The following is a 15,931-nucleotide window of genomic DNA, read 5'->3' on the forward strand; positions in this document are numbered from 1 at the left end:
AATTGTATCTACCCACAGAAACAGCTCAAGGCTAAAACATTTCATTCTGTTGACAGATGTCTGATAACCTGATTGATAGTTTTTCACACTCCAACCACATTAGTTGTTATTCCCAGACTCCATTCCTGATTCATCTCAGAATCTTTCTCATTCAGTGATATAATATTTATATAGGGCTTCACAAATCTTAAAGTACTGCATAAATGTCAACTAGTGATTATTATTATTATTATTGTTTAATCCTTCCTAGTTTCCCATGGTAGTTATCTAATCAGATGTGGCAAGTGTAGCGAAGTTGGAGCAGTACTACTTCCATCTGAGTTTTGTGACAAGGTTTAATCATGGAAAGATTCTGTAAAGCCAGTCAATTAGGTCAAAGACCCAAATTAGAGATTTTAAAAGAGAGTAAGAAGAAAGGTAGAATTCCTGTTATAAGCAAACTTCTTACCTTGACTCCTCGAGGGCCTGGGTATCCAATTGGACCCTGGGGACCAGGTGGACCCTAGGATCAAAGGAAAAATAACAATTAGACTTTGTTTCAATGCCAATTCAAGTTATTCCCTCATAAGTCTGGATAACTTGAGGACTTAACATAAAATTGAAGGATTCTCTTCCAGATGGGCCAACTAAAGAGTAGCATACTTGGCCTTTGCCAAGTATGGATCTAACTATGAATTGTTTATTAGCATATGAGAAAACAGCACCCAATGATGACAATAGGAAGACTTTACAAGAAGTCCCAGTGTGTTTGAGTGAAATACTTTTGTTATGACCAAAGAATGACCTTGCCTTAAATCTCAAGTTTTAAGATATCTATTCCTAGTGATCTTTCATTTATTTTTTATTCATTTATCTATCTATATAATCTATTTTTATTTTTAAGGTATTTTTTGAAAAGCAATGGGGTTAAGTGGCTTGCCCAAGGCCACACAGCTAGGTAATTATTAAGAGTCTGAGGCTGGATTTGAACTCAGGTACTCCTGACTCCAGGGCTGGTGCTTTATCTACCGCACTACCTAGCCACCCCTTCTGGTGATTTTTCAATAAGCCAAGAGGAATCTTTAATTTTAAAGATTGTCAGTAACCTTCTGAGGCTTTGGAAATAATTCAGGGGAAGTTACAGTCTTCAGACCAACATCTACAGGATGTCTAATGCTTGCAAAAAAAATTTTAAAAAATTTTAAATAAATCAATAATTAAAAAAACCTTAGATTGCTAAGTATTCTTAGACATAGCTGCTTATCAACTAGAGAAGAGGTCTTAGTCATGGATTCGAGGGCTATTTCCCTATAATGGATGGTATCCAGGCCTTACAAGGGTAAAGATCAGATCAAATGATCAAAGTCTTGTTAAAGAGATTAATGAAACCTTTCCAATACAATACAATACACAGTGGAACTGGAAAGCCAGACTGAATAACTCAAGGATCCTAGTTTTGAACTACATCCTTAGAGGGCAGGGAAAGAAATAATTTAAATAGTTTAAAGTCTGAAGGGGGGAATTGTGTATGAAACAACTTGTATGAAACAAACTGATTATTTCTCCTCCTCTATAACCCCCCCATAAAAGTATCAGCATTATTTGACATGGATCACTGTACACCCTGGAGGAGACAGTTGGCTTCTGGAAAATGTCTGGCTTTACAAGCCTTTTTTACATACCCATGCCATTTGTGGGGGATGCAGCCAAGAGATCTCTCTTAAAAGGAAATTGTGAAAACTATACTGTACCAATAATCAAGATTTATGTTCAAAGGGTGGTTTGTTTCCAACACAAAAACAACCACATTTTCAGTATTTTAAAAATGTGATAATGCAATAAAGGACTTTTAATCCCATTACTTCTTCTATACAAAGCAAGCCCAAGTTTATTGAATAATGTACCTTTTTCATTTGAAGTCATTTTTTGCTCTTTATTCTTTGCCCTCCTTTTATTTGAGGGGGTTATAATGAGATCATAGAGGCACAAGTTATCACAAGAGTATGGTAGCCATATGAGAAACAATCCTGGGATAGTGGATACAGAGCCCTCCTTGGAACCAGGAAAGCTTGGCTTCAAATTCCACTTCTGACACATTCAGGTTCTACCACCTTGAAAAATTGCTTAATCTCTTAGTTCTGTAGGCAACAATCAAGTTGTTGAGAATGTGCCAAACTATATTGGTAAAGGAGCTTTCTCTGTTAATGGAATCATAGGCTTGGGTCCTCCTCTTATGATAACTATGGATTATTATATTGTATACACACCATGAATTGAAATTCTGTAAACAATGGGCACTCTATGTACAGGCAGTACTTAGGTACAGTTTAGCTGGACTGGAAGCCTTGAAGATCATTGTTAATTCATGCTAACTGGCTTTCTCTGGTCCCACCACCTCTAGACTGCCCTACCTGTCATATGCATACTTAAATGAGGTTGTAAATAGTATTGACATTTTGCCATTCTGGTCCTGTCCAGTCTTTTGAGACACCAAAGAGGATTACTGTCTGTTTATAGATTGGACTTTCAGCACAAAACTATCCCAGATGGGACAGAAGCATTTTTAGAAAGATATTTACCTGACCACCTTTCTCCCCTGGAGGGCCTTCTTTGCCAGGATGACCCTGTTAACCGAAAAGAAGAGCATTGAATTATTCCATCCACTACCTTGGAAGGTGTTACTCTCCTATGGTTCATCTCGACTATAGCATCATTAACAATGTTTGTTACAGGTTTCTGTATTCTTTTTCCCCAAAGAACACAAACCATCCTGCAGAGATTTCTTAATGTAGTCCCAGAATAGCAGCACACTCCAATACATATTATACTGATGACCAAATAGGGGCATAGACAAGAATAGTAATTTGCTCAAAGTTTCAACTAGCAAATCAAGTTCATGGCAGAACTAGGGAATAAAAATCAGACCTGTGACCTCTAGATATCACAGCTTCCTAGACTGGCTGTCACTATGCTGTCTCTAAAAACTTAAATATCTATTTGTTAGAAGGAAAGCAAGATGAAAGGCCATTGACAAGGGCTAAGATCAACAGCTCACATCACTCAGCTTGGAGCTGATTATAGTTCTTTCTCAAGTTACATAGGTATGGAGTTTATCTTGAAATTGTAGGCCATAACCTTATTTAATGCTTGTCCCACTTAGGATTTCCATTTGAAACTGGAAGATATCTTAGAGATCCAGTAGTCCAAGTCCTTTATTTTGCAAATGAAGAAACTGAGATCTAACTGAAATTGCTACATTCTTCTCCTCAAAGGCTTTTTAAATCCAGGCATGTACCAATTCATTCTTAGGATTTAGTGAACTTTAATTATTCTTATCTTATAGTCAAATCAGTATTTCAGTTTTGAAATATCAATCAATATTTAAAAGAATAAAGAAGAGAAATTTTGTCAAAAACTGTCAAGAAATATTGCCTCAATCAAATCTCAGAGGAATAATCATGTGGTAGAGACTCAATGGCCTATAACTTTGAGAAACATTATCTTAATTTACTTATCTAAGGTGGGGAGGGATATATGCATTTGGTTTTAGTGCTTAAAAAATAACATTTTTAGCAGTTTTTCAAAGAGTAAATAAGAAGCCATCCAAGTCAGGAAATGAAAAATCTTGTCATTGTTTCTTTAAGGATATCTTAATATGGTAAATAGTTTCATGGCCAAATTTTTACCAGGCCCAGTACTGTGTCCCTGCTGGTGCTCTAGCAGGAGTTGTAACTGGAATTCAGGTCATCATATGGCAGGCTCATTTCTCTCCAAAAAAGCAGGATTGTATGGAGAAAATTCCAAATCTCCAGTTTTGAAGTGATCCTTGGAGGCCCTGCTTATTTCAGAATCTACAACCTAACAACTGGGTCTTTCTTGAACTTCTTAGGAGTCAGTAGAGAGGTGAGTCTGGAGTCTGGGGGGGGGGTAAAAGTGGGAGCTGTTTTGTACATTCATACATTTTGAATCAAGCAAAGCAAAAGTGTTGCTCATAGTACTTTGAAGAACAACTATTTTTCTATGTCAGATTTTTTTTCCTACAAAAAGTGAAATTTTTCTTTATTCTCTTTTGCTATCCACTACATTTCATCATAATTTCCATTGGGACACATTACTCAAAAAAAAGCATTTTAAGGGGTTCTCTGTAACTAACAACTTTATTGGATATGACTACAAAAACAGCTTTTTCAACTTCTGGATAACTAAAAAATTTAAATATATGTTAAGAGTATTCCTTTCTACTATATTGAAATATACAAAAATAGTCTTCCTAATTCTCCATAAAAAAGGATATGTATGCTGATGTAACTTCTTGGTACACTGAGTATATCTGTCCTAAGACATCCATATATTGTTATCTGGCCCTCTTTGGAATCAACACCATTCATCAAAAATGTCTGGCCCAAGTGAAAGATGCAGATTTTTTTTTCATTGAAAGGTCAGCCTATGACCAATGTTATGGTTCAGCTGATGGCATTGTTTGATGGTCATAAATGGATAGGAGGTAGAATAGAAACTAGCCTATACCCAGAATCAGTCTTTGGCTAGGATTTGCTATTGTTTAGCTGTTTCAGTCATATCTGACTCTTAGTGAGCCCATTTGGGGTTTTCTTGGACAAGATCCTCGAGTAATTTGCCATTCCCTTGTCCAACTCATTTTATAGATGAGAAAACTGAGGCCAACAAGGTTAAATGACTTACTAAGGATTACACAACTAGTAAGTAACTGAATCAAGATTTGAACTCAGCTCTTCCTGACTCTAGACCTGTTGCTCCATCCATTATGCCACCTCTGCCCTGTACCTTGGATTAGGGCTCCATCTGTGGGAGAAACTTAGGAAGCCACAGATCTAAAGATGAAAATGAAAGCAAAGAGCTATTTGCTAATCAGATACCAAATAATTAGTAACATAATTAACTTTTTTATTTAGTTGTAGTCTCATAGCATTATTAAAACTATAAAATATGGTATAGTTTTAATAATTGATTTAATTCATTATTTTTATTGAAATAGCTAAACTATTCCATATAAAATGAGCATAGTCAAGGGAACTCATGGTAGTCCTTACAGAAAGAATGATCTAGTAAAAACTACTCCCATTCTACATTGTTTCCTTTTGACCACCTTATTTCTTATAATTTGCACAACTTGACCATGGACTAGATTTATGAGTTTAAAGGACCATTTCTAGTAGATCTCCAATTTGTCAAGGCAATTGTCAGCTTACAATATTGTAAATCCATCTCTCTTTCACCCTTCATTTGGAATCAATACCATTCTACAAACTAAAAATAAACCTTTGTATTAGTATTAGGACTTAGCATCCCCCTTTCTTTCGAAAGAACAGATTACTCATTGAGAATCTTTCACACCTAGTTGATTATTTCTCTTTCTCCTCTCTCCCTCCTCTACATTGTTAAAGATGCTAGGGTAGGTTCCAATTATTAAATGACACACAGTAATAAATAATAGCTTTCCTACTAAAGCAATAGTCACTCTTTGACTGAAACACATTATGAAAAGTGTTTCCCAAACCCAATAATTACTGTTCAATCAGGCATGAGACCAAATGTGTATTTATTAACAGACTTAGGGAATGAGTCAAATAAAGCTCAGAAATGTCTACCCCTTTGAATCTGTAAAATGTATCTTCTGCCTGGGAGTGAGTAGGTTGATGTAGTGGGGGAATGGGAAATTGGCATTTGGGAGAGAGTGAACATTCAATTCAATTCCATTTAATGTAAAAAATTCAATTCAAATAAATTTAACTCTACTTACAGGAGGTCCATCTGCGCCAGGCATTCCTGGAAGCCCAGGTTTACCTAAGGGGCCCTAGGAAAAGAAGATCAGCAAGGAATCACACTATGGTCAATAATTGCAACACATTTGTCTACTATTCTCTTGCTGGTACATATGGGAAAGTGGTAACATCTTCATCCTCCTTTCTTTTCTCAAGGTGACTTTTAAGATCTCCATCATCATTTGGACAAGGTCTGAAAGATGCTGATTTCCACTGAATTATTATCTTCTCAAATGTAATCCATTAGAAGGCATCTCTATAATGGAAATCCATAAGTCTGATGAATAAAATTAGGATCCAGGCTTTTACCAAACAGGATCCCAAATGCTTTGTTTAGAACTTTCTGGGGTAGATAGAAAGAAAATGGCCAGAAAGTTGCCTATAACATAGTAAAGGAGAAGGAAAGGGCTTGTCTTAAAAGCAAAATAACTCAACTTAGGACCAGTTTACACCATTGAGCAAACCTTGTTTTCATTCAGAGCACTTGGTTGTCACTGACTAATGTCCTAATCAAAATAAGGAGGCCAATAAGGGAGAATGTTCACTGTTTGGGGTCTTTAAAGCTACCAAGCATGGGATCCATACATTTACACAATCTATCAGGAATAATCCTCTGTTGGTACCAGAAGATATTTTGCACAAAATTGAAAATTCCTTTGCCTGAGGCAGAAAGGCAAAGACTTCTATTTTTTTTCCCCCATTCCATGCTTCAATCTTTTTCCTAGCTAATCTCTGAGTGAAAACATCCTGACCTTTTACTGCCCTCAAAATGCTGCCTTTCAGATGGAAAACAAATGTAAATGTTATGAATTAAAGATTAACTGTCTAATTTTCCTCTTCTTGGCCTGAACATAGACAGATTAAATGTTCTTATACACAGGAAAGATCAGATATGAAATGGGCAATGTGGCAGGTTGTGGGGAAGTAGTCAGATGGGCAAATGCATACTGACAATAGTCATTACATAATGTTATATTGTGGGAAGTAGGAAGCATGAGCACATACTTTTTCTCCTGGTGGACCAATTGCACCCTGAGGACCAGGAAGACCCTGTAAACAGAAAATGAATGGAGGAGAAGTCAGATAATTTGATTGATCCAGAACATCTGCTTAGTATATCTATATACTTTCTCTACCTTATTGACTTCCAGTCATATTTCTCCTTCTGCATTAAAATGCACCAAAGTCAAAAATGCCATTCTCTGCACTTTGCTACAAGCCATCTGTGATATACTGCATTAACTGCAGCAAGCTAGGTCTCATGTAAAGGGACAGGGGTGTTAGGGAGGGACACAGTGGTTGATGGAGACATTGAGAATTGGCTTAAATGGATGATTGCATATTAAGTAAACTATTTTTTTTCTTTTTTAGGTTTTTGCAAGGCAAATGGGGTTAACTGGATTGCCCAAGGCCACACAACTAGGTAATTATTAAGTGTCTGAGACCAGATTTGAACTCAGGTACTCCTGATTCCAGGGCCTGTGGTCTATCCACCCAGTCACCCCATAGATTAACTATTCTAACAAAGATAAGTCCCATTCACATTTGTGGACAGGGTATTATAAGTTTCTAAAGCGCTATCATATTCATTATTTTATCTGACCCTGTGAAAAAGGCTCAGTACTTATTTCTATTATTTTCTTTTTTAACAAATAAGGAAAATAGAGAGAGTAAATTAAGGCTTGGTCCAAAGTCACATGGACACAGAAGCAGGCCTAGAACCCAAAACTAAATTTTTTTTAAAATAAATTTTATTTCATTTTCAGGTCTGCATTCTCTCTTTCCTACCACCCTGGCTTGATCTCCATTGAAGAAGTAAGAAAAACAAAAACTCATTACAAACAATCTTGACAAGCAAAATAAATTCCCATATTGGCTATTATGTCTTCTGTGTGTGCATATGTATGTGTATACATGAGTGCATGAATATGTATGTGTGTTTATATGTGTGTGTCTGTGCCTCAAGCTGTCCTCTGAGTCAATCACCTTTTTATAAGGAAGTAGTTACCATGTTCTGTGACCTCTAGAACTGGTTGGTCATTGTAATGATTGTGTTCCTAAATCTTTGAAAATTCTTTAACTAGGTGTCTTAATTTTATGTTTAGTATGTCTCTCCTTGGGTTTTGGGGCCTCTGGGTCATGGAATTTCCATATAAGTATAGCAAAAACATCATTATTTAGGCATACAAGGCTCACCTGGGCACCTGGATTACCCTGTTGTCCTGGAGGGCCAGGTTCACCCTGAGGACCCTGTAAGGAAGAAAATAACAAAGGGACTGAACAAAATACAAAGTGCTATTAACAGGGACTGGGTATAAGAGTAGAATAAAATGTTGAGTATTGGGACCCAAGATCTACAGGAAAAATCTTGAAGAATGAACTGGTATTAAAACTAAATGGTCTCTTACATCTTATAAGATATAGTTTGGGTGGTAAGAAATTATCCAACTTTATCAAGAGGCAATGATATAAAACTTGATATACAGAGAGTTAATAAAAACTAAAAAGAAATTTTAAAACTTCAGAAAAGGTTTAGGTGAATTTCTAGATGACAGTGAATTTTTTTTTGCAAGGCAATGAGGTTAAATGACTTGCCCAAGGTCACAAAGCTAAGTAATTGTTAAGTGTCTGAGGCTGGATTTGAACTCAGCTCCTCCTGACTCCAGGGCAGGTGCTCTATCACTGCACCACCTACCTGCCCCAGAGATTTTTAAAGGTCATTATGGAAGGTGTCATTTACACACAACACAATATCTCCTGTCTCCATGCCTTTAAATAAATTGTCTCCCAGGCATGGAGGGTTTTCTTGCCTTAAAGCTAAGACTTCTTCAAAGTTCAGTTTTTAAGTGTCCAGACCTCCTGTATCAAGCCTTTCATGATCTTCTCCATATTCTCTCTCCATGCCATGCCAGTGCACTATTTCCACTGAGATTAATCTGAATTTAAATTTGTATATATTTTGTACCTTTTACATGTGTGAATGTATCACTTTTCACAATAGCATTCAAACTCCTTGAGGAAAATAATTTTCATTTTTTATCTTTGTGCCTAGAAAACAGTTGGCCTTTATTAATACTTGCTGATTGATTTGACTGGCTGCCATCTAGGCCTAGTCCCTGACTTCTGAGATGACTTTAGGTGCTTTTCCCAACATGGATACACTGACTTGTTTTTCCTGGGAGAGATCAAATTAAGGGTTGGAGGGACTATGGAGCTGACCAAATATATTCTCAAGCTGTTCTATAACTGACTTCAGTACAGGTAGCAGCCAGACTTGCCTAAGTAGATGCTTCCCAAACTGTCTGAAATCATTCATGGTAAAAAAAAAAGAATTATCATGAGTCTCTCTTGTTATTATCTATCCCTGAATCTTGAAAAATTAATCCACTGCTAAAGGTCTTTTGCATGATGGTGACTGATTTCCACAGTGAATGCTCATTAAAATATGCAAATATCCCCCAAGACTTTCAGTCCAGGACCATATGCAAGAAAATCTTTGGAGAAAAATCAAATTTCAATTTAAAATTCCCAAGTCATCCCAAAGTACCAGCATCTTCCAGACAATCCTAATATGGAGAGTAGCCTCTATGAGGCCTGCCAGCTCTCTGTGAGCACATTTTAAAGTGCACAACTTTTACACTGAAAATAATTTCCTTCTACCCCTACAAAGGTCTTTGGTAGGAAATTATTTTCTTGAGCTGGCCACCAAAAAAGAGGACTAAGCATACTGAAGGCCTAAAACCTATTCTCTTAAAGCATCTGTTTCTGCTGATTCCATGTTTAACTGCTTTGGCTCTTACTCCAAGCACATATATCATGATACTAGGGATACTGGAGGGCACTGAAAGGAGAATTCCCTTGGAAATCCACTATAAAACCAGCATACATTAATTTTCCCTTATTACAGAAATAGATTCTCTCCTGGCCTTAAAATGAATGTACCCAGAAAGTCATTAGCACTTGTAATTTAGGAAAAGTGATGTATCTGGATGCTTAACAAAGACTTACCACATTTCCCTTTGGGCCAGTTTGTCCATCCATACCAGTCACACCCTAAATAAAAATGTAAAAAAGAAGATAAAAGATAAATGAAAAAACCCCACCCTGAGAAGACAAAATCCAAAAACCAATTCATCAAATGATGTCAAGGTCTTTCTGGCTGAAGGAGAACAGCTGTGTGAATCCTGAAAGGCTTACTTCACAATTGCATCAGCTCAGCTTGCCTTTGGACTCCCCCTCACAAAGGAGAGCAATGCCAGCCAAAATTCCCCAGTTTCTGTACCTGCTGGTGGGAAAAATTCAGGGCAACAAACTGTTCCCTCTCCAAATGAGGAAGCCTGCTGGGGAAAAGCACCCTAAAGGAACAAGCTGACAAAAATAAGGAATGGAAACAACTTCTGTAGAAAATAAGAGCTTTACTCTGGCTGTAATCCTTGGCATTCCTGGTCTTACCAATATTAGAGGAGTAGAGGAATAGCACTTACTCACATGTTGCTATTCACCAGATTATCCCGATAATACAGAATCACCAGTTATCACTGGAAGTAGCACAATTAACAGTCATCTGTCCTGTAAAGGAGAACTCCCTATCTCCAGAAGCAGTCTATTACACTTTGGGATATCTCAATTACTAGAAAATAATTAATTCTGACTTGTTGCAACTTCCACCTTCTAAGGCCAAACTTTTCTGGTCTAATTCCTTCTCCATACAACAGCTCTCCAAATACTTGAAGACAATTATCAATTATCCTCCTTGTCTTCTTGAGAATAAAATATCCCCAGTTCCTCCAACTCAATAAATGGCAAAGGGATGGAAGAAATCAGAGGTTGTTGCCCAATTTCCTAGATGTCATATCTGTCTAACCCAGGTAGGTCAGCAAGACATTGGTCAATGTTTTCCCATCATTGGTTTGCAACCTGGTCTATAAAAACCTTTATAACCAGAAGGCCTTGCTTCTTGAAACCTATAAATTTAAAAACAAAACAAAACAAAATCTGCCTCATACTTTTCCCTGGCTTGTGGAACCTGCCCTATGAGCTGCCAAGTTTTACAACATTTAAATCAATGTTGGCCAAAGTCATATACAACTGTTTGTTTGTTTGTTTTAAATGGAGTTATTTTTCCATTCCTTAGCACAGTTGGGTTGGAAGTACTACTTCTGTTAAGTCTATCACTCATTCTGTCTTGACCACCCAGATTTACATGAATAGAATCTGATTTTATCATAGGATATGCAGCTGTAGAGCCACATAGAGGTCATCTTGTACAAACCTCTCATTTTATAGCTGGGGAAATTAAGGCCCAGTTTGTCCAGACAGAATGTTGCAGAGTAAGATTTCAAACCATATCCTCTTACTCCAAATTCAGTCTCTTTCTACTATAACAGTGACTCTCAAATGATATGCCAAAGCATGTTAGTTTTGGCCAAGGTTTCTGCAAATGGGACCAAAATTAAAGTTGGGATTATGTGTTTTGGGTGAGTTTCTCATCTCTGCTACAATGTGTCACCTCTTCCCCCAGGAAAAACCAAACAGATGATGAATAAATAATAATGATGATAATACAATACCATGATCAAAAATACTTTGAGAACTCTGACTCTATTACATATTAACTCAGCATTAAGATAGACACAATAACCCATTATTTGGGCTATTTTCCAATTGTTGGGTACATTACTGATCACTCAGGAATAGCACCACATTTTGAAGAGCATGATTTAAATGGAAGGAAGTATTAGTAAGGGGTGTATCTCACCCAATAAAAGTTAAGAATCTCCTTAGGAACATCCTAATCTGGCAACACATTCTCTAAAAGTCATGAAGAGAAAAACAAATCCAGTCACCAATAGACTGTTGTTTCTCTTTTAAGTGAAATTCAGGGAACCCATTAAATGAACCATTTCTCCTTCCGGGCTTTGGAAACCACACCAGTGTCACTTCATGGTTACACAAAATTTTGGATGAAGAAGTGAATAGTAGGTGAAAAAAGCACAAAAGTGGAGATAAGAGTGATGGGAGTTCTTGCTTTGCTTCTGTCACAGGCTTAGCTGAGTAACCTTGAGTAAATGATTTTCTTCTTTGAGCTATAAAATGAAGAATTTTAGTGAAGGTTCTTTTCAGCAGCATTGCACTAGGGGCCTATGATTCTCCTAGGAAGTAGAAAGGGAGTGAAACAGGTGACACTGAACCTCAGGAATCCTAATTATTTACCCTCTGTACTTTTGCCTAAACAGTCAGTTTGGGGAATTTGTAAAGTAGAGAAAACACCTGGATTCTTGTTGTTACTCATTTTAACATTAAAAAATATATGTACAGTTTTCTGGGAAAGAGGCAGGAAATTCAGAAGTAAAAAAAAATCTAACTCTAAATCCAGACCTTTCTTTTATATAAACCTGCAGAATTTTTAATGAAAGTATTATTCCTTCCAACTTTGAAAGACCAGGATCACCTCTTATTTGTGCATTTTAAGCTTCTACTAATGCCTCATGTTTCTTTGGAGCAGGTGCTCACAGATATCAGTTCAGATTATCTGCCTGAATGATTAAGTGGGACATTATAGCCCTGACAGGGGTGACAAACTTAAAATTGCAAGGGCAACAATGGAGAGATTCAAAGTAGGCCACAGTACTTACAGGGGGTCCAGGTGGGCCAGGTGGTCCCTTTGGTCCAAGCAAACCACGAGGTCCCTAAAATAAAGGAAAAGATCCATGTCACAGTTCCACTTATGAAGATGTACATTTAGATGTCAGAAACTGAAAACTCAGCACCATAAAAGCATCTTGCAGAAATGCTGGCCTGGCTGAAATGTACATTCTTTCTAGAATGCCCTCTTTTCTCCCAGTTCTTATCAAAATGCTACCATCTTTCAAAATATACATGAAGTTTTATCTCTTGAAATCTCTGGTCACTTAAAACTTATTGATATCTCTCTCTTTTCTGAACTCCTTTGGAAGTGATTTTCTAAATATATACCAAGTAGTCAAAAGGTCTTAATACAGTTTGGAACCTTCATAATATAAATAAGTTGCTCAATAGTTTAAATAAAACAAGTTATTAAATAAGATTAATAATACATCAGTAAGACTTTTGGGATACTCTGTAGGATGATGCTTGTCCTTCTTTCTCAAAGAAGACCAAGACATCAGAGGAGGTGATGATATGAGAAGCACATAAAATGGATTTTAGTGGGGGGGATGCTGTGTTAAGTCACCAGTCTCATTTTCTCCTCCAGAGCTTTCTGGATCCAGGGACCAAATACAAATCAGAACAACTTGAGATTGTCCTGAATGTGAGGCAGAGGTGGGTGACTTGCCCAAAGTCAAACAACTAATAAGGGTCAAGTGTCTGAGAGTGAATTTGAATTCAATTCCTCCTGACTCTAAGGCCAGTGATCTATCCACTGTGCATATATATATATATATATGTATACTTACATATGTAGATGTGCAGATAGATAGATATGCATGTGGGTAAAATCTTCCTGAAAATTTAAGCTATTAAGGCAATTTAATAACTAAATATATACATGTGTAATATACATCTCTATTCTGCACATATACATATAATACACATGTGTGTATGTACATATATCTAGATTATATATCTAGATGTGCATATATCTAGATTATACCCAATATATCTAATATAAAGAGAAGATTGGAAGACTGAAACAGACAGAGAGAGAGACAGAAGGACTGAAAGAGAAAGAAGCAAAGAGTCAGAAAGATATGGAAATGGAAAGAAGAGATTGCTCTACTGCTACTCCACATGTCTAGGTTTTCCCTTCTCTGAATAGACTGCAAGCAACTTGAGAGAAGGGCCTAAGGCATGCTATCCCTATATCTCCTCTGGCAACTTTCAGTGACAAGTACACAGCAAGAACTCCACAAATATGCTTAGATTGAAAATATAATTGGGCTGATGATAAAAGCAGCAATATCTCAGGCTATATCTAAATTCTGTAAACATTTTTAGCTGGCTCATTTCATTCTCAGAAGGGAATCAGACGCAGAATAAACTGCCTCACCTGCCAAACAACTGTAGCAAGAAAATCTATTGTCATCTCACAAAATGAAATGCGCATGTGTTTAGATGAGTCATCAAAGATAATGGTGAAAACTGAGTTTCTATCCATCAAAGCTAGTGCTCAGCTTTACAGATCACCTTTCTTCTGCCTTAGTGTTGAGGTTTAGAAATCTGCTCTCTTGCTACACTCTAAAAGCATTCAAGAACTTGCTCTAAAACTGAATTATTTGGAATTGTTATTCTGAACCAGGTTGCTGTAAGTTGACTTTCCTAACTGGGAAGTTCCCTCCACCAATGAATCACTGATCCACTCTCTATTCTCTATTATACAATGGAATTGAGCTGAAATTCAGATGTTTTTACTGGTGTTTTAATTTAACTAGATATCCCACTTCCCTGCCCTGTTCCCCTGGGTCATTCCTCCCCTACACCCTTCCCTTTATAACAAAGGTCAATAGAAACCACTGACTTTTTATGCAACCTCTATTCCCTACCCCTATCCTCCTTGACTGTAAATAGGCCTTCTTTGACATGCTTGATATGGGAGAAAGAGCAAGAAGAAAATGAATTAGGAAGATCTTTTTAGAACACAACATTTGAAAAATCAGGATGTCATTGCATGTTCAATGTGTTTCTATTCTAGAATTAAGTTTAAGACCCACCCTACTTTCCTACAACCAACTTGGTATGTTCTTAGCTCTACACCTCATTCAAAAATTCAGTCACCACTAGGTCTGATGTATATATGATACATTTACCATGTTTATTGAATGGAACTGAATTAAAGATCATATTGTTTTATAGAGAGATAGTATGGATGAATGGATAGAGTTGATCTTTAAAGAGCCAGGAAGACTAGGGTTTAAGTTCAATCTCTGACATATAGGGTTATTTGACTAGATCACTTAGCTCATTAGTACACTGAGCAATTTGCTAAGATTATAAATTGCAAAGAGAATTGATATGTCTTTCCTTAACTGGGAAGTTCTTTCTACCAAGGAATCATAGATCCATTCTCTATTTTCTATTGTTCAATGGAACTGAATTGAATGTCACATACTTTTACAGATGCTTTAAATCTAACTAGGTCTGCCTCACCCCACTCCCCTGCCCCTTGACCACTTCTTTCCTATACCCTTCCTTTTTTGACAGAGGTCAGTAGAAATCACTGTTTGTTTTTTTTATGCAGGATATGTTCCTTACTCCCTATCCTCCTTGGCTTTAAATGGGCCTTCCCTGACATGCTTAATATTGGAGGAAAGGACAAAAAGAGAATGAGTAAGGAGAATGTTTTAAGGTCAGAAGAACATTCGAAAAATCAGGTTCATTGTTTCAGGTTCTCACAGGAAAGAAGAGAATAAAAGTCCACCAAGGAAAATGTCACCCTATTATGCTATATTTCATAATAAATCTTTAGCTGAATTGCTTCTCACTGGGGATCTCTAGAAGGAGACTTTAGCTCTTGCATCCAGACAAACTGTCTGATACTTCATATGGCTCAAAAAGTATAAGGCATTCTAAGAAATGATTTTTCCTGAATGTATTTCTGAATAATCTTTGGAGAATTGTATAAAGTTGCAGATAGGAGAAAAACAGTTGGGACCAAACTTCCCAGGCTGAAGATCACACCATAAAACTTTGGGAAGGAAGGAAATTTTTGCACTGGCTATGTGTTTTTTTTTTTATTTTTAGGTTTTTGCAAGGCAAATGGGGTTAAGTGGCTTGCCCACGGCCACACAGCTAGGTAATTATTGCCTAGCCACCCCCAAATGGCTATGTGTTTTTACAAAAGAATTAATATGAGTTTTCTGTAATTCAGGACAGAAGTTGTAACAATGGATAAGGTTTATATATCCACAAGAACACTTTTAAAGATAGCAGCAATAAGTTGACAAAAGCTCTACTTCTACTTTAGAGAAAGGCTCATCCTGTTCACATATGCATTTTGGGTTTTTTTTTAATTCAAGTCAGAGGACATAGATTACTAGCTAATTCAAATTTGATAGAAACTGCCTACGTCCTTTCCATGTTTATTATTGTCATCTAAATGCTTCCTTCATTATTGTAATACCTAGTCCTGTAAATGTTTTAAGAAGTTAATAACCCAGAAGTTATTGCTTAGA

The 15,931-nt window shown here is 36.8% G+C and overlaps 1 protein-coding gene across 2 annotated transcripts in view; it reads right to left on the minus strand.

Annotated features, from left to right (window-relative positions):
• Nucleotides 1–15,931, minus strand: part of COL5A1 (collagen type V alpha 1 chain) — a 288,050-nt gene that overhangs the window by 80,495 nt on the left and 191,624 nt on the right. For both annotated transcript variants that reach the window (XM_074210737.1, XM_074210736.1), the window contains exons 21-27: nucleotides 12,416–12,469; nucleotides 9,789–9,833; nucleotides 7,977–8,030; nucleotides 6,786–6,830; nucleotides 5,759–5,812; nucleotides 2,559–2,603; nucleotides 449–502 (exon numbers count right to left, since the gene is read on the minus strand). In XM_074210737.1, the coding sequence (XP_074066838.1) occupies nucleotides 449–502; nucleotides 2,559–2,603; nucleotides 5,759–5,812; nucleotides 6,786–6,830; nucleotides 7,977–8,030; nucleotides 9,789–9,833; nucleotides 12,416–12,469 (351 nt within the window). The remainder of the gene's footprint in view (nucleotides 1–448; nucleotides 503–2,558; nucleotides 2,604–5,758; nucleotides 5,813–6,785; nucleotides 6,831–7,976; nucleotides 8,031–9,788; nucleotides 9,834–12,415; nucleotides 12,470–15,931) is intronic.

Source organism: Macrotis lagotis, chromosome 1 (genome assembly GCF_037893015.1).
Source record: "Macrotis lagotis isolate mMagLag1 chromosome 1, bilby.v1.9.chrom.fasta, whole genome shotgun sequence".
NCBI classification, from domain to species: domain Eukaryota; kingdom Metazoa; phylum Chordata; class Mammalia; order Peramelemorphia; family Peramelidae; genus Macrotis; species Macrotis lagotis.